The sequence below is a fragment of the Cyanistes caeruleus genome, chromosome 3 (genome assembly GCF_971803275.1).
Source record: "Cyanistes caeruleus chromosome 3, bCyaCae1.hap1.1, whole genome shotgun sequence".
Lineage (NCBI taxonomy): Eukaryota > Metazoa > Chordata > Aves > Passeriformes > Paridae > Cyanistes > Cyanistes caeruleus.
Genome location: NC_141703.1, coordinates 72351714 through 72375034, shown reverse-complemented (window position 1 = coordinate 72375034; position 23321 = coordinate 72351714). Strand labels below are relative to the sequence as shown.

General features: G+C 41.0%; 1 protein-coding gene across 2 annotated transcripts; it reads left to right on the top strand.

The window, feature by feature from the left end:
- The first annotated feature begins 292 nt into the window (after positions 1 to 292).
- On the top strand, positions 293 to 15961 carry FDX1 (ferredoxin 1). Of its 2 annotated transcripts, XR_015284765.1 has the most exons (5): positions 323 to 627; positions 6091 to 6215; positions 8986 to 9115; positions 9566 to 9721; positions 12882 to 15961. XR_015284765.1 is itself a non-coding variant. In XM_086881897.1 (4 exons), the coding sequence occupies exons 1-4, from the start codon at positions 452 to 454 to the stop codon at positions 12994 to 12996; spliced, it is 546 nt and encodes a 181-aa protein (XP_086738023.1). In that variant the 5' UTR covers positions 293 to 451; the 3' UTR covers positions 12997 to 15961. The 2 variants fall into 2 exon arrangements, 1 of the variants encoding a protein (XP_086738023.1); XM_086881897.1 differs by lacking the exon at positions 9566 to 9721 and having other exon boundaries at positions 293 to 627.
- The last annotated feature ends 7360 nt before the right edge of the window (positions 15962 to 23321 follow it).

Sequence of the window (23321 nt, the reverse complement as noted above, 5' to 3'; positions counted from 1 at the left end):
TCCACGAGCCAGGCCTCCCAAAGGGAGGAATTTGGGAAGTAGTGACGACCCTTTGAGCGACTCCTCCACCGCGTTCCAGCGCCGAGTGCTTGCTGTGACAAGAGAAGCCCCGTGGGCCCAGCCGGGCAGAGGGTCAGCACAGGCTGGGCTCCATGGCTCCGCTCTCCCGGGAAGAGGAGAGGCAGCGCTGGGATCCGGGGACGGGGGCGGTGCGGGACAGCACGAGGGCACCTGAGGGCAGCGGCGGGGGCCGGGGGGCGGCCCTCGCGCCGGCCCCGCCCCTCCGCGCGCTGCCGCGCACTTTGCGTAACCCCGGGGCCGCGCCGCTGGGGGCGGGCCGCGCGCTGCGTAAACGGCTGCGAGAATCGCCGCCGCGCGCGCTGTAAGCGTAAGCGGCGGGACTTTGCCCCCGCCCTGCCCCGCCGAGCCCCAGCGCTCCCGTCCCACCGCCATGGCTGCCATGGCCTCCCCAGGGCCGGCGCGGCTCCTCCGGGCCGCCGCCGCTTCCTCCCGCCGCTGGCTCTTCTCCGCCTCGCCGGCAGCCGGGCCGAGACCGGGCTGCGGCAGCGTTGCCGCTGTCGGGCGGGCAGCTCGGCCGTTCAGCCTCTCTGCCCGGGCGGTGCTCAGGTAAGGGGGGTCACAGCCGTGAGGCGCCGGGCGGGCTCCCCGGGGCGGCGGACCGGAGGAGCCGGACTGGGCCGGATCTCGGCGCCGCGGGCAGCCGGGGCCAGCGGCTGCCTGTGGCACGGGCCGCCCGAACCGGGCTGACGCGGGATGACCTTCCCGCGGCGCCCCTGGCGGTCCCGGCCCCCTCCGCCCCTCACTGGCTGCTTGGCGGCGGCACCGAAGCACTCTAGGGGGGCCCCTCCACCGAGCTGTGCCCCGTAGGACTGTGTAGAACTATGCCGGCGCTGTGGGTTGGCTCGGGCGAGGCCCCGCACCGGCACCCGCTGTGGGTGAGGCTCAGGGTCGGTGTGACCTGGAACCCCGTTGAAGTGGCTTGTAACGCTATGGAACAGTAAACCAGCATTCCTGGTGTTCAGACTGGTTTTCTAAGAGGTTATGACCTTACTAAAGTTCCACTTGTTTTTCTCTGTTGTTTGGCTTTGTTGGTTTTTCTTTCCCGTGATAGTCTGGCTGGGCTTGTGGTAGAAGTACAGCACGTATCAGAGAGATCCTAATACTTAAAGTGTCTTCTGCCTTTGGTATAGTTTTTCTGTACTGAAAAGCACTTTTGCATCTTTCTTCATGGAAGGACTGGAAGTGACACAGTGCCATGATTTAGTTGACATGGTCATGTTTGGTCATAGCTTGGACTTGATGATCTCAGAGGTCTTTTCCAACCTAATTGATTCTGTGGTCCAATGTAAATGTGCAGAGCTCCCCCTCTCCTCACCAGTATGTGTGAGTAGTTGTTTCAGAATGCATTACATCTGTGGGCATTTAATATTACACACTCCACAGCTGTAGTTTTGATGTTTATTACAGGTGGTCATAGATTGTTGATGCACCACCCTTTGGCTTTTGTTTGTATATTCAAAGATGATCAGAGTCTGCAGCTTTCAGTATTTAAAATACAGAAGTTTTAAAGGCCTGATGTATTTGGTTACCAGAGAAGTTTCCTAGACTTGAAACAGGACCCACAATCAGTAGCCCAGCATCAGGGGTGTAGCTTGGCCTGTTTCCAGAAGATTGGGATAAGTGCTTTGATAGCTTGACATCAAAGCTGTCTCAGCAGTTTGCTTTTAGACTTTCCTGCAGGTGATCTTTGACTTTGTTCCAGCACATACTTTTAATAATACTTTTAATGGAGAGAGAGAGAGAGAGACTTTTCTAGCCTAGAACTCCCATATGAGATGAGTAAGTTGCTAGTCAGGGTTCTTCTCTGGGGGATCCTGCTGGTAATCAGTGGATTTTGAGGTCCCTGATTAGCAGTTTTTATTTAAAAAAATAAAGATGTGACATATTGCCAATTTTTTTAAAAAGGTATTAAAAGAATTGAAAAAAAGAATCCTATAAAGGGAAAGCACTTCCTTACCTAATAGTAATGTAAGAGCTGTAATTCCCCTTGTGTCTCCTCAGTTCCCCTTAATGTCTTTCGCAAACAGGCTGAATACAGAATAGAATTTATTTACATTAATTTTGTGAGCACGCCAGCAAAAAAGCTCATGCAAAGTGTTTCCAATGTTGTTTGTATACTCAGTGTCTTAACCTGGCTGAGTGAGTTGGGAGAAAAGAAAAATTCTTGTATATTATTGTTCTTTCCATTTATGCATGTTACTTTCTTTTCGCATCATATGTGAGAACCACTTCCTGACCTTTATGTAATCAGCCAGTGTTATTTCAGTAAAAAGATACATCATTGTTTATGCATGTAAAATTACCTGTATTTGTCTAGAGGATTAAAATCTCACTATACAAAACATTACCTGAGGTGATTCCTGTGAGCAGAGTTTTCCAAAGGTTTCAGTGGAGCATCAGGTGTTATGTTTTCATTTCCATTTCCTCCTTTTTCGTAGTCTTTTTTTATCCCTTATCCATCCTTTTAATTTCATGGTGAACAGTAGTTATTTCAGAATTCTTTTGTACAAGTCTGGTTAGCTGTACAATGTTTTTTGTGCACAGCATAATAATTGCATGCTTTAAAGATTAGTTCAGATTTTTAACTTCTGTTGATTGAGGCCTGTATAATAGTTTAATTCAAGGAACTCCTCAGGCAATTAGAGACGATGGATTTTCTGTTTATTAAAAGATCTGCAAATAACAGAGCTGGTCTCACCATGCACAATACGAGGTTAAAGTTTTTATGTTTTGTTAATTGTATTTTACACCTGGTGAAAAGCATTTATTTGAGCATGAATTGGGATATTCATGCAGATAACACAAAATAAATTGTATTTTTCCTGATAATCCCCAGGCTATTCATGCATAGACCTGGTTTATGTTTAATGTTAAGTGCCTGTGACTGGTTTGCAACATCTTGGTATTTGGACAGTTGGGGTTTTTTTGATGTAAACAATGTCTGGGTGGGCAAAACCCATGTTAGATGAAATTTATAAACTCTAAATATTGTTTCATGTGGGTGAGATTTTTACTTTTTGTAATGTATCCCCCAGTCATTGAGGAGATTGGCGCAGTGTGTGTTTTGAATGTTTGACTAGTCTGATTATTGCATGCACACAGAATTTTCACCAAGTAAAGCACCAGAAATTTTTTCATTTAAATATTTTGGCTAAGTGAAGGGTGATAGAAGGTGGCAATAGCAAAAAAATCCAGATCTACTGAAAGACTTAAGACTCTAACTTCACATAGATAAATAAATTGTAGTTTCACTTATAAATCAAGGTGGATTACATCCTGTTGAAAGATTAATTATTGTGTCAGTTTTTAAGAAAAGTCAGTGACCTGGTGGTGATGCTTCCATCTGTCCCCTTGCTGCATGGCACACCACGAGGCATGCACAGCCACAGTGCAGGTCCTCAGCTGGCTGAAGCAAATATCAGATTGCCCCTACTGACAAGGGGGTCCTACTGCTGTTTCCTTGTTTTTATTCTGAGCTGTGGCACTTTTGTCAGTTTTGCTTTATGGTCCAGTTGGGTCTACTTTGTTTTTGTGGTTGATTTTCATCCACCATTAGCAAAAGGAATTGACTTGTGGGAATACTGGTGTAAGGATGATGGCTAAGTGATTTGGAGCGGGGATCACCCAAATCCACGTTTTTATACTGTGAAGAGATTGGTTTAATCTGATCATGAAACTCGGATTGTGTCGTTGCAATAACACAGCCGTTCCAAACTGGTGTAAATTTCATCCAAGGGCCGGATCTGACTCTGCTGGTTCTGACATCTGTGGGGTTATTGACCTTGGCTTTCAGCCAGTGCATTCCCAGACCGAGGTTACTGCGGGACAGTGTGAGCGCTGGAGAGAGGAGGAACAAAGGAGCGGGGGTGGGACTGTTCCTCACGTGGCACTGTGGTGTTTTATCAGATTCGAGTGTAACCACGGGTGAAGACAATTTCGGGTGTATTTTGAAAATTGGGAGGGAGTTGACACGTCATTTACGGAAGTTCCAGGGATCTAAGGGATGCCTAGACATCTTGGTGTTTGGTCCATGGTACTTGTGAGTGCCTAATCCTATAATAGAGTATGTTTAAGATACTGGAATAAATATTTAGTACTTGCCATGTCTATACCTTGGGCAGAGTATACCCAGAAATGCAAGTACATGTTGCATTGTGTCTCCTGTCAGCGTTGTTTTTGTCACGTTAACAGAAGCCTTTCAGCAAAGGAGAGTGTACTTTGAGCTCTGGAAGGGCTTTTTGAGGCAGTTTAAAATTACACTGTCAGATGTTATCTTAGGCTCTCAGAATGTGGATCTGTACCTTTCCAGATGCAGTCTAAACTCATCAGTCTTAAAACTCCCAGAGGAGGTGATGAATTTTGTACTCGTTTATCTAAGTGGGTGTTTGTTTCCTTGGTTCTGCTGTGGGAGGTGTTAACATAGCCGAGGAGCAAAATGAAAAGCAAAGTGGTTTCTTAAACCCCCACAGAATGGTTTGGTGGTGGTCCTTGGATATCACAGGTGACTGTGAAACATAAATCATATATTGTAAAGATAAGTCCTTAAGATATCTGAATTTTTTTATAGTATGTGCTTCAATTGCATTCTGCAGGTTACCAAGGTCAATCCTCTGTTATCAATTATAGTTTTGGAATGAATTTACAGTTAATAGTAGCTTGTGGCTGCCTTCTAGGGAGGGGATTGAGGGATAATAGGACAAGAATTGAACATGATATCATAATGAATCATCACGGAGCACACTGGTGCCAATGGAGCTTAAGAGTTGTGGCAAGTGTATGAAGTCTACAGCAACAAACATTTGTTGTTTCATAACAGGCTGGGACTCAGATTGCTAAAAACACATTGTTTTACAGCCAGTTACAAAAACAATTTGTTCACTGATTTTTTCAGCATGGCCACTTTCAAACTTTTTCTTTAGTATTCAGATGCACATGTTAGAGTTTTCCAGGGGTGATTTGATTTTAAAGTTTGAATATTTTTCGTATGAAATAAATGACTCAGGGCCCACTGTTACTAAGAGTATGGGTAATATGAAGCATGTTGTTCTTAAACATGGATTTCACGTGGAAACATAAATTTTTGAATTAGCTTTCACTTGTTCTGTTTTTATCTGTCATCTCTTGGCAGATTTCTTCACTGTCCATCCAAAAGGTTTTTGTTTTGCTCACTTAGTGTAGGAAAGAAAATAGTCTGTCTAAAATGGAACATGCTGTATTTTATTAGTATATTTAAAGCTTTGCTTTGATTTGCATGTGAAATAATATGGAATGCAAAAAATTATTTTTTTAATGTTAAAAGCTTTAGTCTTAAGGCATTTTTGTGCAGACTGTAAGTGAATTTTTTATTAAAGAAACAATTGTGTGGAAAAAAAACCCCAAAAATATAAAACCTTCTTTCCTTGAAACCAGTGTAAAAACTTTGTACTTCACTAGAATTAATATTTACAAGATGAACTCCTCAGAGAGTCTGTGCCTAAAAACAGCAGAATGCTATTGGAGTATTTCCATTTGTGGGAGGAGAGAAGAATTAAATTTCAGAAGTAATAAAGTAAAATATCTAAAACTCTAGGCAGAAATGGGAAAATTTAGAATTTGTCCTAAGTGATAATTATAAGAACAACAAAAAATTCATAAATACAAAGCAAGAGTTCACAGAATGGTGGGAAGAGAAACATTTATAGTAAGCTTCTTTATTTGTTAAAAATACAAATATTGTTCCTAAAATAAACTGTCTTTGGTGAAAGGCAAAACATCTGTATCCCATATAGTTTGTAGTGACAAAATGAACACCAAGTTTTTTTTGTTCTTATTTTTCATGGTATTTTTTCAATGTACAGCAGTAAAAGCCTGTACCTGTTACAGCTTTTAAAAGCCAATAACTTAGGTTTATCTTTTCTTGGAGTTTTGATAGTAGTAGTATCAACTATTATTTTAGTAGTATTCAATCAATTCTAAAGCACTAAAAAATTTTAGAATTCTTTAATTGTATTATATAATTTTCTTTTTCAGCTCAGAAGATAAAATAACTGTTCATTTCATAAACCGCGATGGTGACAAACTAACAGCCAAGGGAAAACCTGGGGATTCACTGCTGGATGTTGTTGTTGACAATAATCTCGACATAGATGGTTTTGGTAAGTAAATTAATTGAATATTTTATTCAGTGTCTAGAAATTATGTTCTCTTTATGCATAAATATTTATAGTATCATTTAGACTGGAAAAGATCATTGAGTCCAACTGTAAATTAATATTTTATAGATAAAACCTAGCTATACTTTGCTTGGATTTTCTCCCCTTTTTTTCTTTCTGTAGGTGAATAGAATATTTTGGTTCAAGTTTCAAAGAAATACTTGGGATGATCTTGGCTTGAGTATTAAAGAGATGAATATGCACAGAGTACTGTCAAAGTGGAGTCTGAAACATGCCACTTGCAGACCTCTTCTGAGCTGAAAGGTTCTGTTCTGGAGGAAACACAGAGCTGGTGTATTTCTATCAGTGTCTGGTTACTTCTGTAGCACCAGACTGTTTCAATTTATTATCAGGCTTTTTGTAGCACTATATCTATAACTGAGGAGTGCAAAGTGAAAGAAACAACCAAAATCAGTGTCAGTTAGCAGGGAAGAGCAAAGAGTTTAATTCTTATTAAAGAACTGGTGTAAAGGAGACCTTGTGAAATTCTAACTTGATACAAGTTCTGTTTGGAATCATAACAAGAGGCAGTTACGACTTCTCTCTATTTCTTCAGACTTTTGCACTTTCCATAGTTAGAAATGTAGGATGGTTTGGTTTGGAAGGCACCTTGAAGACCAGTTCCAAACCCTCCCTGTCATGGGCATCTTCCACCAGCCTTTGTTGCTCAAACCACTAGACCACATTGCTCAAAGGTATTAGGTAATTGCAGTTAAATACTCTGGGAAGGTATTTATATGAACATGAGCTGTAAAATTAATAGAGCTAAAGCAAAAAGTGGTAGTACAATTTTCAGAACTGAATGCATGTGAAGCAATTGGTGAAAAAAAAACCCAGCAGAGTGTTGTAGTAGTTTGAAATTTGATGTGTTTTAGTTATGTGCAAATAAATTTTATTACTAGTAATAAATTCTTTGATAATATTTAAAATCTTGTATTTAGTATCTAAGACATCTTTTATGTCTGGAGTTGAATATATCTGGAGAAGAAAAATTGTCTCAAATTTGTAATGCCTTTAACTAGCTTTATGTATCACTTATTAAATGACTCATTTAGGCTTATGGCTGGTCTGCTTATATTCTACAGTAACTGTTCTCTGTGTCAACATCAGCTGTGTTTAAAGCATTGTGGTAAAGTGGGAAAAAGCAATGGTGTCAATGAAAGGAAGCCAAACCAAAAATTTGGAATACTGTAACAGTCTTTAATTATAATATGTGCTAGTCCCATTTTAATAACCACTTGCTAATGAAACATTGTACTGGGACAGAGAAATAATGTAAAAATGTATGTTCTGTGTTCAAGAAAAAAGTAATGAGGGAAAAGTAAAATGTAAATCCTGCTTATTTGCTTCTATCACTAGGGGGCATCCCATGTGCATTAACAATAATAGAAATAACTGTGTAAAGGGTTAGATCTATTGAATGATTCAGCTGCACTCAATTTGTTTGTTATTGCCAGTTTTATGATTGTGGAAAGACCTTCCACTGTTCAAAGAGACTGGTCAGTATTCTTCCCCCCTCACTCCTTCCCTCACTTCCCCAACATTAACGATCCTTAAGCTGCTGATATGACGAATTTTATGTTTGGCACTTTAATTAAACTCTACTTTTTCATGTGTATTTGAATACATATATAATTTAAAAATCAAATGTATTACCATGTCCTGATCACTCTTGCAGCACAGTGCTTTCTGGTTCTCATGGTCTAATGATGAGTCCCACTATTTCTTTTTGTAGCAGTGGTTGTACATACAACCTTTCTTCCTTTATTTCCATATGATTACAAAGGTGATGTGGTCACAATATTTTTGGTTTTGCTCTCCCTAGAAATAAGTAAATAAGTGAAGATTGGCTAATGTGTTATCTGTTTCTTTTCTATAAATCTAAATTAGAGCCTGAGGTTTGTAATCTCTACAGTATTTAGCTTTCCCTTTCTTCCTGATGTTGCATATTTCTTTTTCAACACTGTGGAGAGCTTGGTGCCAGCCCAAGACACAGCCCAATTCAGTGACAGAAACAAATTTTTTAGAGTTCAAACTTCTACTGTGCTGTGGTGACCTAATTGCTGTAGGTAGGTGGAGTTGGTGCTTGTGCTACTCTGCCCCAACAACTTGTTAGGTCCTTGACTCGCACTGGAACACTTCATAGTCCATGTAAGCCACCTCTCTCCAGCCAGACTACCCTTGTTGCTGTGAATTAGTAGAGTGAGAAGAAATAGGTATAAAATCCCACCTCCCTGTAGTTCTAAGTAATTGTTTTTGTGTAGCAGGTGTCTGCTGTTGAACTTTTAGAGAAAACCTTCTCAAAACCATGGGAAAGAGAGAGATAAGAAGGATCAGCATTGGAAATAAGTGAAGTAGTGTTGATTGACAGCATTGTCTGCTTTTGCATTCTTGTAGTAGAAAGCTATTCTTTCTTTAAATGGTGGAAAGAGAATTACTTAAGCATTTTTTAACTGATTACTTAGCACTAAGATTTACTTAAATGCTATAGTAATTGTAGAAATGCTATTATACTACTATATAACTATATAATATAACTACTATTAATAGTTGAATACAGAGTAGGTATATGAATGTGGAAATACACAGAACATTAATTTTGCCGATCAACTGAGACTTCTTGTATGAAACAAACATATGCAGGATTTCTTCTGAAATTCAGCTGCAATTTGAAACTTGGATTTTTTTTTTATCTTGATTTACTTTTCTTTAGGTGCATGTGAAGGAACGCTAGCCTGTTCAACTTGTCATTTAATATTTGAAGACCACATATTTGAGAAACTAGATGCAATTACTGATGAAGAGATGGACATGCTGGACCTGGCATATGGCCTCACAGAAACGTAAGGCAACATGACACTTTCCTACATTACTTCTCCAAGAATGGGAAGAAAGGTTTGCAGATGCAGCAGTCCAATGTTCTTGGAGCACCTCAATCAGCTTTTAATGAATAGCTGGATTCTGTTACACAAATGGGACTGCCATGTTTAAATGTTGTTTGTCTGAATTAGTATTAAAAAGATGGCAGTATTGTTTTTGTCACTGAAAAATGTCAGTTGCCAGTACTTGGTCTTCAGAGGGGTCTGGTGCAGAAATGTTAGCTCTAAAGTATGACTGGAAACCCAGTTGTTTTCACAAAAGCTCTGCCACTGCTGTCCTGTGTGTGGATTTTCTTATTCTTGTTTCTCTTGGACCCTTCTGTTTTCTCTCCCTTGTTAGTCTGTAGCTAGTTAATGTATTTTATGAATGTGTTTGTCAGTATTTTAGGTTTTGGTCAGATCTTCTTTTCACAGAGTCACAGAAGGGTTGAGGTTGGAGGGGACCTCTTGAGGTCAACTGGTCCAGCCCCCTGCTTAAGCAGGACCACCTAGATCTGATGCCCAGCACCATGTCCTGACAGCTTTTGAATCTGTCCAAGGATAGAGACTCCACCTTCTCCAGCCTCTCTGGTATTTATGTACATTGCTATTATCCTTCCTTCAAGCCTTCTCTAGGACAAACAGTATAGAGATATGTCAGTGTACAAACTTGCTATGCTTTGACTCATATCACAGTGCTCCTTGTGCACACAAACCAGATTCCCTTTGGGAGAAACTGATCCTGAAGAGTGCTCTAACTGCTGGTAGGTATTAGGATTAGAATAGAGGTACTCTAAAGTAAAGCTCTGTTCTGCATCATGCCTACTACCACACATCTTGTAGTTAGGATGTTAATCCTCATCACAGACCCATTCCTGGTGGGCTGTGGTACTTGCCGGTGCACAAGTAGCCTTTATCACAGAACATGCTCACACGGACAGTAGGCAACTTGCCTTATGAGGCTTCCTAAGCCCTTTCCTTCGTGTTTCAGCAGAACTGCTTGTTGAAGTCTTTGAGAATCTTTCCAATTATGTTCTGTATAGCATAGAGTTTGTCTCTGCAAAGAAGTACTCTGAATTAATTTGTCATCTCCTTATATCAGTAAAAGGAATCCTATACTCATTTCTACACGACAATACACTTTCTCACTTCAGCCAAATCTGAACATTTGTGGGAGGTTGGAAAGGCAAAGAAATCAAGCTACAAGAAACTTACAGCTTCTTTTGTTTTATCATTTTTCCTGTCTCACAAAAACTCATTCTCAGTTTTGAAAAAAACAGAACATAAGCCTGTTAAGCCTGGGACCTACCATAATAAAGAGTAACTTCTGGGTTCAGGGCCAGAATAATTCCTGAATATGAGGCATATGATCTAATAAAAAACTTTTTCTTTGGCTACCTTTTAAGTAAAGGTATAAAGCAAGGAGATTTTACTGAAGAACTGGAAAATAGTAGCACGCCAGAGCTCTCTGTTTAAATGTTTCTATTTTCCCCTCTAAGTTCTTCATAGCAAATTAAGTTTTACACCCTCTGAAGGTGTTTGGTACTTCTGTTAGGTTTTTCTAGCATCACATGTTCTTCCTGTGGCCAGGGACCTTCCATTTATGTGAGAGAATGGCTCTTTTGAAAGACAGAGCTTTAAGCGGCTGATATTTGCTGCAGGCTAACTGGACTCCTGTGCTGATGTAAATTTGAGTAATGGAGATGAACTTCTATGTTCTGTCATAGGTACAAGCATAGCAGCTTATTCTTGTTAGTGACTCTGTACTAGGAAAAGTTTCAGCCAGCAACTGCCATGAAAGCTCATGTTTTTTAAAAAGAAGGATTAATTAGGTTAAAATGAAATTGTTCTGATTAATTGCATAACAGTAGAAAGTAGTAAGACAGGGGAGTGCAAGCCCTGGTAAGTTAAAATAAGAATAGTAAAGCAAAAAATAAGATGAGAAACAGCTTGCAAAAAGTAGGCAAATATTTTTGTTTCTAACCTATCAGAAACAGGGAACTCTGTCTGCATGAAGAGCCAGTGGGTGATGTAGGAAGTGCATGTAAAATAGAAAAAGATAACATGAAAGCAAAGTTTCTTTTTCATTGTTATCTCTGGAGGTTTTATGGGCTATAAAACCTGGAAGGTTTCTTTGCAGAGGGCCTCTTGACTTACTCTGTGGTCTTACAAACTGATGTGTCCACAGAAGTAGTATTACTGCAGATAAATAAACTGAGTGGTAACAAATAGTAATGGCCAGGTAGTATTCACCCAGGAGCTCTACAGAAATTCAGTGACATTTCTGAACTGCTGTGTGTAAGGTTTAATTAGTTGGTTTGAAATTGCTTCCACATTAAAGGACTAGGAAGGTGGGAACTCAGTTTTTAAAATGAGATTCAACATTTTAAAGTGAGATTTGGACCTGAAGAACACTTGTCATTCTGTGAGCTGTTTCTAATCTATACTGTCTGCTATGGGTAAGGAAAGAATTCAACAGAGCTTTTGTAGAGGGATGAAGCAGATATGGAAATTCTTCATATAAGTCACTGTGATGAAAGATCTTGCAGTTCATGCAGTTTATTTAGGTCTAGAAATTGTTTGCTAAACTTTGAGGTGCAATAGCATAAGAACAAAGGCCCTGTAAAGGCCAAGAAATTGGTTAAAAAAACCCAGCCATCTTTTAACAAGAAGTATTACGCTGCCTGGTAAGAGTATGTGATCAACAGCATGATGTAAAAGTGATTTGTGCCAGGTTTTAATTAGTGTGAGCATCCTTTTGAAAGACTTAGGAAAACACAGGGAGGAGTAAGGTTTGTTTACAGTGATGTGGTCATATCATCTGCCTGTGAAAACATGCACAAGGGTTTTATGCTCTTGAGCAATAGAAAATGGCATTTGGAGTTAAAAGGCAAGTGCAGATAAATGCATATGGAGAGGTGGATAAAAGAGTGGCAACTTTACATTCTTGAAACAGGCTGTCAGCTAGCTAAGTGTCTTGCCAGGGACCGGTGCTACAGAACATTGCCCATCCTTGCTGATGTCTTTAGTATTCTGTACTTAAATACTGAGACATGGACATCGAATTAAAGTTACCCCAGCAATAAAAGCAGCTTGTGATGTCTGCAGAGTTTTGTTGTGGTACTAAATCTTCTGGTTTTAATTGCTTGTGTGCAACATCTGGTTTTCTCATGCTGAATGATAGGTATAGAAATGAAAGACAACATCTCCTCCAGTGCCTTGAGTGTTCTATCCTTCTCCTTCCCATGTTTCTTGTCTTTTCACTTTACTTTCCTGGCTTACACCCAGTCTTGGCTTTTGTTGTTGGAGAACATTGAGCTCTGGATGGAGGGGGCCAGGCTTTGCTTTCTCTGAGGCTTTCATTCAGATTCATTGCCTTTATCTCTTCAGAGGTGCCAGATGTCCCTTGAGAGATCAAGCATCACTCCCTGCACTGGAGTGACCTCAGTGACCCACTGAAAAGGGAAGGGTCACCCATGTTCTGCATTGTCTCAGTGAGCAGGAAGTACTCAGCTGTGGGACTTTGCAGTGTGCCGAGCTCTGTTCTGGCTGTAAATCCTGGCTATTGCCACACAGTTCCTTGTGCTGATGCATGTGGTTCACTGCTGTGCTGGATTAAGGCCCTGCACAAGAGTGGCTGTTCCTAGTTCATGGTCAGTTTGGGGTGGCTGAGTGTTGGAAATGTAAGAGGGTAAATGCTGTTAGATTGCTGGTGGGCAAGAACTAACAATAATGTCCTGTTTCCCCACAGATCACGTTTAGGCTGTCAAATCTGCTTGAAGAAATCAATGAATGATATGACTGTTCGAGTACCAGAAGCTGTGGCTGATGCTAGACAATCAGTAGATATGAGTAAAAACTCCTAAAAAAAATATCCTAGGGGTTTTAAAGAAGCTTAATTATTTTTATAACTTATTTTTAAATGTGTAATTAAATATGGAAATTTACATAATTGTGAGTTATTTTATATGACTATCAATATTAGATTAATGCTATTTTAATTTTCTTTATAGAACCTCTTATATTTTTACGCTTAAAATGCAATAATACTTCTTATAAGTAGTCATTGGATTATAAACATTAGCAAGTGTATTACAGATTTCATATTACATTATTCTGCCAAAACATTTAGTGACATCTAAAAACTGGATCACTTGTACAGGACTCCTCCTAAAACAAGCTCTGAGCATTTCTTGGTGTCAGACCTGAATGTTTAAGAGAAAAAAAACTTGTAGGACTGCATGGGGTCTTTTTGAAGTGTTGCCATTAAAGATGGTATGCTCAGAGCTAATCAGAATTCTCAGTAAATATGATACTTTCTCAGCAAATAGTGGATTTTCAGGATAGGAATTTTCCAAATTTTGGAATCTCAATGAGATGTGGCAAATGTTGTCTTGTGAAAATTATGCTAAACCCATGAGTTCTAGGAGCTGTGTTATGGTTTAACCCAGCAGGCAGCTAAACGCCACTTAACCATTGACTTGCACCCCACCATTGCCCACCCCCCTTCCAGATGGGATGGAGGGATAGACTTGGAGGGGAAAAAAGGTGACATTCATGTGTTAGACAGTTTAATAGGACAGAAGAGAAAGGAAAAAAACAGTAATAATGACAAAATACATAAAACAAGTGAGGCACAACACAATTGCCTACCACCTGCTGACTGATGCCCAGCCAGTTTCTGAGCAATGACCCCCAGCCAACTTTTGCCCCAGTTGATATTTTGAGCATGACACCATATACTCTGGGACCTCCTGCTGGTCACTTGGGGTCAGCTGTCCTGGCTGTGTCCCCTCTCAATTCCTTGTACAGCCCCACAAGGTGAGGTGAGAATCTGAAAAGGCCTTCACTTGGTTGTTGCTAAGCTGTGTTTACATTTAAACACCAGTGTGTTACAAACATTATTCTGATTCTAAATAAAAAACAGCACTGTACCAGCTACTGGGAAGAAAATCAGCTCTCTCCCAGGTGAAACAGGAGAGGCTGATGAAGGATGTTGGCACCTGCAGCTTAACCCTGGCCCAAATCAGATGTGAGTAAACCTCAACAATATTTACATTTGACTACACCACAAATATTGGGATAGACCAGGCTTAGAAGAATGAATTCTTGGAGCTGTGTAATGGGAGAACATACCCAGTGGAATTACAGCTTACCCATCGCAAACTCTCACTGTCCTCTAAAATATGGCTGAGTTTGGATTGAACAGGGCAATGTTTGTTGACATCAGATTTGTTCTGAAATCTTTATCCCTTTTTAGTTTAGAGCTTGTACAGGTGGCAGTTTGATGTTAGCTAGGCTGTTCAGCTTGGAGAGATTGCTTGATTCTGGGCCTTGCTCACAGAATCATTTCAGTAACAGTTGATGTGAAATGACCAAGTATATTTGTTTCATAAAAATGGCCTAGGTTCCCCAGAAGGTACAGGGAAACCCCTGTGGGGAGGTGGTATCTGCATTGATGATGAAGAGCTTTCAGTTGAATACTGTTTTACTCTTTCAAAAGTAGCCCAAATAAAACAATGTTTCTAAGATTATTATTCTCTCCAACTTACATACTACTTACATGAACTGGTTATCACCAGTAGTTGTTAAATTTAATTTTTTTTGCATTTATATATATATGTATATATATATAAACCATGTTTGTTTACATTTGAATGATCTAATGCATTCATTAATGCTTTGTTTGAACTGGTAACAATGACATCTATACATCTTTTCTTGCATATATGGGAGGAGATAAAAGTTATTTTTCCAGTGTCAAATATTGGGAATATTTTGAGTTTCATAAAGAGGGAGAAAAAAGTTCCTCTTTGTTATAAAAATTAATATTTTCTAGAACTATATTAAAAATAGATATGGGTCAGATTCTTTTATTTTCTTTCTTAGTTACCTAATTTCTTTCTGTTACCTTTCAACTTTGTCGCAATGCAAGGTATACTACTTGTGGTCTGCTCAAAACTTAATCACGTAGGGGTTTCAGAATACACTTCTGATGTCATCTGATTAAAACAGACTTCAGAATTAAAATTACAAGGCTTTTATGGAAGGGCAGAGAGAGGAAGGTCAGGGAGAAGGGGAGGCATACACTGAAGGAATGTCCTGAAGATGCTGCTGTCTTCTGCTGCTGCGATTCTAACTATGACTGAGAGGTTGCCCTCACACAGTCAGACAACAAGGTAAATCTCACTTTGTATTGCCTTTGTCCTGAGCTCATTTATACACAGTTAGTACTATTAAATCTTGAGGTTTTGGTTTTGATTTTGTTTTTTTTTTACATGAGACAGCTTATCAGCTTCCAAGAGAAGGAACTTTGGTCATAACCAGATGTGTTGTGCATTTGTACATCAGAAAGAAATATGAGGTTTCAGTATACCTGTGAGGTATAAGGGTAGATGTTGATATTTATTGAGTTTTGGGCTCTTGACTTTTTGCTTTGGGTTTATGGTATTTTTTTTCATACAGCACCAGGTACTTCTTGTGAGAATCTTGAAGTGCTTAACACTGTGTTAAACAAATGTGGAACAGCTCCCAAGTGAGTTTTCTTTCTAAGCCAAGGTGGTTTTGTTGTGTGTTTCCTGTGACAGCTTCTCATTACAAAGACTTTGACTCTCCTATAGTGTGCCTGTGGAATGAATTTCTCAGCACAGCAAGGCAAAAAAGGACACTTCGAAGTTCATTTTGAATTCTAGAGGTATCCCATACTGCATGCAAATGGAAATCTCGGAACACAAAGGAACTGACTTGTAGTCCCCAAAATGCACAACTCAGAGATACTAGTTTATTGTCAAAGTGATTTGAAAATAAATCTTATTTTTAACCTCTTTCTGACACCTTGTTTTATGGATTTTTCTTTTCTTCTCTAAGCTATTGAATGTATTTCTGGGTGAAAAATGGAACTTGCCCATTAATGGTACACTTTAAAGTGCAAGTATGAATTCTTGTGCAGTGACACACAATTACAGCATCAAAATTAGTTGAATATGTTTACTTCCCTGTTCAAATAAAGATTACAGGTAATTTGCTTTCTAAAACCATTTCCTTTCTCTGTTAAAAGATGGGGTCAGTGGGTTTCTTCTGTCTCTCCCCCCTCAAAAATGAGGAGCAAATCAAAACTGACTGTTTCCTTTTGTGTATTAAACTAAACTTTAGAAGCATACTCCAAGTCTGGGGCTGGCACAGACCTTTATTTCACAAACAGTGGGGGTATGGTGGGTTGCATTGTCTTCTGTTGCTTCTGTTCCTGTAAGAAGGTCCTTTGGATTGGGTTGTGTTTGTGAGAAAGTCAGGCCAAAACCATCCCTTTGCCTGTTCAAGAGTGTGGGGGAGCTTGTGTGTGGCTCTAGACTATGTCCCTTCCCTCTACTGCCCTAAACTGCAGTCAGGCCCAAGCCAGCAGTCCCACCTGTGGCATTTTGTGTGCTTGTATGGTGTCTGAAGGGGAAAGAGGGGTGTGCCTTGCATTCCCATACCACCACTTCTTGATATGTCAAAAGTTACCATTATCTGGACTGCAGGGTGTCATGAGAGTGAAAAAGGCAAATTCTCTAGGTAGTTTATGGCTTCTCAGACAAGAACTAAATCTTGAAAGTTCATTATTTTTGGCTATGGGGCTCCAAAAGATTTTAGACAGTCATGTCCAAACCTACTTCACATCCCTGTAGGAGGTATGTTGAAAAGGCTGTGTCCAAAAAAGCTGCAGGGAAGAGGCAGTGCTTGCCCTGCTCACAGGTCCAGGCTGGAGTGTAGGGGAGATTTCCTGCAGCCTGTATTTTGCCCTTGCAAGGGACAATGTGGTATACCAAGATAGGGTATACAAAAAAATCCTTGTTCTTTGGGAGAAAAAAGGAGAAATAAATCTTTAAAGGAGGAGATGCTCAAGGTGAGTCAGTGAGTTATCAAGTAGTAGCACTGGGAAGAGTACAGCTGCTTGAGATGGTTTCTCCTCAAGTGATCTGCAAAAATGTGGGAGTGGGAATTTCCTGCATCATGGCTGGGGCTGTGGCCTCTCAGGGTGGCCATGTAGATCCATGTCCTGCTGTGGACTGCGGTGCCTCGGTGTTTTCTCTCCCTGTTGCACTGCCAGGAGAGTGCCAAGAGGCACAGTCCATCCATAAGCAAACAGGCATTAAAAGCATAAACAATGACATTAGAAGTAACCCTGAGATTTACTTTTTGATCCATTGGTCAACACTTGCTTTTTATGGAGTTAAACAGAGGTTTTTGATGTGAAGTCTAAATTTCAAAATGCCTTTCAATTTCTAGCTGGCAGTGGTTTAGTATTTGCAGCTTCAACTCGTCATCAAAAAGCTGTTGGTTTATTGTGCTCGGCCAAGCGTCTCTGGGGCTGCCCTTCGCAGTTCTGGAAGCTCCCTTGACCCCAGCCAGGAGAAGGCCATTCCATGCATTTACACTGGCCCTGTGTTTCCAAGTGCTCAGGTCCAGCCGGCACCGTGCTCCCTGTGCTTACCCCCTTCCACAGCGCTGTGCCTCCGCCCCGAACCGGCACTACCCGTGAGACTGGCGGCTTCCTATGACAAACCTGGGAGCAGCCCCTTCAGGAGCCTCTGGTAGGACCCTGCTTGTCTGCTTCCATGTCTTGGTGGCAGTGATCCATCAATCACATACCCTAACACCACTCAGCGCCGGACATTTGTGCTCCTGGTTTCTCCAGCACCGCTGCAGAGCGTGCATTACACAGGAGAAGTGGTAACAACTGGGAATGCTGTGCCATGTTAAGTAACCTCTTCCAGATACTCCAGGGAAGTCTGCAAGCACCCGTGGCAGCTGTACCTGCTTGCAACTGTGACTGATTTGGTTCTCCTCCTGTTGGCAGCAGTCTGCCACTGGCAGCAGGTGGGCTGAAATCTCTGGATTTGGAGAAGCCTCTCTTTAAGGATCCGGTTTTGGATCAAATATTCAGGTAAGTTGGATGTTCCTCTATCCAAGTGCATTTGAGCAGACTCAGAGGCAGGTTAGCAGCTCATTTTCGTTTTACTCTACGAGGAACAGCCCTGCTTTGCATAGGGAAACTCGTACTAGCTTTTGATATGGTGGCTGCTCACAGGCTTTACTGGGAATGTCTGGGAAGAAGAAGGGCATTCCCTTCCTAGAAAACTGACTGGAGGGAAAAAGAGGAGACCGGACACAAGATCACAGTGATGCAGCTGCAGCTTCTCAGATCCAGGAGAGAGACAGACATATCCCACCCAGAGAGCAAGCAACAGGTTTTGGCTGCAGATTAAAGGAGAAGGTGTCATTTCAGAGGAATGTTTAGCAACAGATGAAAATAGCCATAAAAGAAAACAAATGGTGTCACAGAGACAAGGAATATGGTAGCTCAGAGTGATGGGGAAGCTTGTTAAGGCTGTGGTTCAGTTCCAGGGAATGATGACTGTCAGGAGGGAGCACAGCAGGGGATGGCTGGAGCAGGAGAGTCTCTACTTCACATTTCAGCACTTTTAGGTTTTTTTCTTCCAGCCTAATTGAGTTGTTATGATCATCACATCTTTGTGTTTTCATCAGAAAATCAGGGAAAACATGTTTTGTCCTGGCATGGAGAAATAAAAGCAGTCAATGTCCCTTGTCTTGAAGTTCCCTCCACTTCTGGGGCTGTCCTTCAAGGAGAAGGGCATCAGCAGGAGTCTCTGATGCAGAGGTCTGGGGAGCAGAGCAAACCTGCCCTGAGGGTGAATGTTGTCCTAGCAGCGAAGCTCAGGAACATAGGATCTTCCTCTACAGAGTGATGTATACAGAAAAGGTTTTTCCAGCTTGAACAGCCTGTGTCTGAGCATTGAATGCAAGCTTCACATTAAAAATTAAGTTTGATACCTCATCACTGGTCTTTATTTTCTACTATTTTGCCTTTTATCAAATATTTGGTTAAAAAGGTTGGGAAAGACGTAGCTTCTGAGTTGTCTGTTATAGTACTTACTTTTGGAGGTAAAATGCCTAACGTGGGGGACAAGACATCAGAGATCTCTACAGCAGCACACAGAAATGACAATTACTGAGGAACAGGAATTAATTCTTAGAATAAAAGTACAGGGTAACCACCAGATATTTGCTGCGTTATTTCACTGCTTATGTAACTGGTTAATCAGTGCTGCCAACTGCCCGGCACTGGGCTGCTCCTGGTTTACCATAAAGCCACCATATATAATACTTTTAATCCATTTCTACTTTCTTCCAGCTGAACAGTCTCCATAATGGCTCTAATCACAAGAAATTTATTTTTGTTAATTGTTATTAACATTAAAGTTCCCCTGAGGGTCAGGTACCAAAAATTCTTACTCTGTGGAAAAATAATTTCCCCAAATCTTTTAGCCAGTGAATAAAAAGTTAGCTCAGCTTGAGCTGCAGTCTAACCTGTGCAGGTGCAACTAACCCAGGACCAGATGTACTGCCCTATGCAGGCACAGGCAGCAGTTCATGTTTTCTGCAATGAGATGCTGTTAACAAGACCAATAGGGATTTTTTAGCCCTTCAAATCTGGAATGCACTCAAAAATACACAGGAAGGTCCTTTTGCTGTAAACTCATGGTCACTTTCAACCCTGGATGGAGACTCAGGTTATTTAAGGAGTTCACTCCTGCCAGAAAATCTGGTTGGATGCTGCTCTGACAGCAGGATGTGTGAATCTGTAAACCCTTGACCCAAATCCACTGAGGGAAGAAAAAGACCCTTTGCCAATACTTGCCACTTGCTCCTCATCTCTCCAAAATAAACAGGCTGGTATGTTTTGGTTTAGCAAAAACGTTTAAACAAATTATGTTTGACACGTCACAATCGTAGTTCAAAAGTAAAAACCACAATATTCCTTCCAGAGCACCCTGAATATTTAGAAATAAAAATAAATCACCTGGCCAGGCCCTACTGGTGCACACAGTGAGCTCCCAAGCCCTCTCTGCTGTTACTTCCTACACTGCTTCTGCAGGAGAGCCTGTGATTTATTGACCCTTTCCCTCCCACTCCATTGCCTGCAGCTTCTCATGACTTCCACACACTCAGAGTACATCTGTTAGGTTTTCCTTCTGCTCAATTTATGTCCTTTTTATGGTGTTCCTTTGTCAGAGAGACATCAGGTATGCTGCAAAAAAATTTCTTTATACCACACAAATCAATATTTGCATTGAAAGAGAGCTTTGCTCATTTCAATAATAATGAAATTCTTCAGCTTTTTCTTCCTTTCCAAGTAAGAGAACCATGACACCTGGAATCCCAATGGGGTAAGCTGCTGGTAGAAATACAAGATCTGCAGGAGCTGCCAGAGGAAACAGGGAAGGGGTGCAGGAGCAGCTCCTGTCTCCAGTGCCACATTACTGGCTGTGTCCCCTATTCCATGCCCAGGAGCTGCAGGAGGAAGCCAGGGCTTGACCCCAGCATGGCACTACTGCACAGCTCAGCACCGGAGGAGCTGCCCAGATGAATTTGTGGAGCAGACATTTCCAGAGCTACGCAAAGACAGAAAACCTCAGGTTTCTGCTGTGTGGCTTCTGCCGAAGCTCCTGTGTTGGGTGGCTGAGCAGAGAGCAGGAGACAATTTAATTGGTGACTGCAGAAAAAACCCACTTGCAAACAGCTCCATCCGGCACCGTGGTCTCCGTACGCTGCCTCTGCCAGCGCTGCTGACTTGGATGTGCTCCTTAGAGACATTGCCGTCATTTCTTCCGGAAAGATGGAGCAGCAGATGTCTGGGACCTGCTGCTCTACTTTCTCCCAGGTTATCCATGGCTCTGAGGCCATCTGTAATGCCAAAGTGCTCTTCTTCTAATTTCATAGTCTTGGTAGTAGGGCTTTTGAAGAAGATCCCCTTTGCTGACAACTTCTCCAGGTCCTGGCTGGGAGCTTTTTGACTTCCAAACTGAATTTCAGGCTACAGCATTTTCACAATGACCATTTTCTCATGGAAAATGTAAATAAACTGCTGAATTTTTCTAATTCTTTTCTTCTAATTATTTTTTTTCTTGGGAAAAGAAGTGTGGAATCTGAATATTTTTCTTTTTGTATTGCTCTTCACACATGCTCTTCAGTGAAGCAGTTAATTTAAAATGCATGTGCTAAAAATAAATTCTGGTTGGCAGATACCATTTAACTCTGGTAAGCGTGTTCATGATGTTTTCCAAGTCTGGTAAATACTGAAATTATATCTCTGTAGCACAAGGTCTAAAAGATCTTTTCTAATGTTGCATTATTTTTAAAAATGATGGACAGATGGGTATAAACCCCAGCTATCTGCTGGGGAGTCACACAATCTCAGAACAGTTTGGGCTGGAAGGAATGTTCAAACATCACCGATTTCAGCCCCCAGTGCACTTGATTAGGTAACTGCATAAACTTTGTGCATCTGGTAAGTTTGTTGCATAAAATTTTCAGTGTATATTATAAGTTTGTTGCTGAACTGTTGCTGATTTTTGAGGTTATTGATTACTGAAATTTGGTATGTTTTCACAGACTTTATTAGTTTAATGTGTTAAATATTCCATGCTACATTATAAAGCAGTTCTCCTTAACAATTTTTTTACTCCAGGATACCAGGGGTATTGCCCAAGACATTTTCTCTATGGACTTTAAAAGTGGTTTTATTGTTGTTTTTAATAAATACAAATCTCAGGAGCAAGGATTCAGTTCAAGAGTTAGTTCAAAGGATTTTTTTAGTGTAGAGCTTCTGGTGTGACATGTGTGAACCCAATGTGTCCTACTCTGGCATGAGCTGAGTAACCACCATGGGGATAAGTAGCTTTAGAAGGCAAAACTGTTCTTCTAGCAGAAGAAAAAAAAAAAAAAATCCAGAGAAAGCTCTTCAGAGATGAAGGCTGAAAAGGAAAAATTATAATTGTTGGGAAACCACTCAGCTGGAAAAATAGCCAAGTTCATGGAGTCCATAATTTTTAGTATCTGAAGTAATCATGAACTTCTCTTTGAAGTTTTACCTTTTGAAAGCAGATGGATCCCTTGAGAATGAGATCTGAGGGCCAGAAGTGGAGTGCTGTGAATGCACATCTCTTGTGTGTAGCTGGGTTCTTCTGGGTCTTTATCAGCTCCCCCAGTTAGTCAGGTTTGGTGACTAATGGTCACTTAGTTTTTACCCAAATAATTTCTAATCCTAGGTGTCTTGCTTGTGGTGATGAGACTGGAATAGGTGGGGGGCGCCTGGAGGGCCAGAGAGTTTGTGGATAAAAAAACCCAACAGAGGTCTAAGAAAAGTTATTTTTAAGTACAATCTTACAACTAGGTTTTAATTACTCAATATTTTTCGAGATATACCCAGAAGGAGGAGAAATCTTTACGATCTTGGGTGGGTCTTTTTGTTTTCCTGTCAGTCTGCACAGAGTATGTTAATATTCAGATGCTATCATTTGTCTTGGGAAATTAGGGAAATTAGAGTGGGAGGATTAGAGACATTTTTAATCACCCTGGCTCTGCATCCAAGGATTTTTTTTTTTTTTTTGTGATTCATTTTCATGGGCAAGGAACTTCTATGCTGTGCTTCAGAAGGTGCAAACCCTTAACTCCGTTCCCCTCTGTTGACTTTTAGTCTCTCCATTTGTGGATCTTGGGCTGTTTTAGTATGAAGGGGGTGTGGTATGGTGCATCTGTGCTCCCAGGTCTGTGTGCCCACTCCCTGCCTGCACTGTCCTGACTCCTTGTGCGAGTTTCTGGCTCAGGGACAGTGCCAGGGCACACCCACAGCCCTGTGACCACCAAGGCACTTCTGTCTGGCAAAGTCCCTGATGGTGACACAGGATAAGGAGTCATCTGAGGAGTCTTTATGGTTTGTTTCTTTCCCCTTAATCTCTGCAGGCAGGCTTTTTGGTTTGTTTTTTAGAATTGTTTGGAGAGTTCTGATGAGGGTTGACAGTCATCTTAAGCCTAGCCCAGTGCCTCATGACAGGTGTTTGGTGTGCCTGTGTGTTTAGTGTGGATCTACATTTTATATTTTATGGAGCTCTATGCTCAAAATATTTGCTAATCCCAGTTTTATCAGGGACTATGCAACCAAGTGGCTTCATGCATCCTCTCTACCTAATCTTTGTTGTGCAAATGGAATTTTAAGCTGAAATTGACTCATAAGCTCTTCTTTTTCACCATGTGTGTTTTCAATTGATCTCTGAGTTGAGTGTGTGCATGCTGCTTTCTTGTTTTCCAGGTTAGGACAGTCCCCTTCACAACAAAGTATCTTTCTGTTTTA

Coding starts and splice junctions, on each gene's coding strand:
- FDX1 (XM_086881897.1), top strand. CDS start 452: ATGGCTGCCATGGCCTCCCCAGGGCCGGCGCGGCTCCTCCGGGCCGCC. Junction 6,216..8,985: donor TCTCGACATAGATGGTTTTG/GTAAGTAAATTA, acceptor ACTTTTCTTTAG/GTGCATGTGAAGGAACGCTA. Junction 9,116..12,881: donor GCATATGGCCTCACAGAAAC/GTAAGGCAACAT, acceptor GTTTCCCCACAG/ATCACGTTTAGGCTGTCAAA.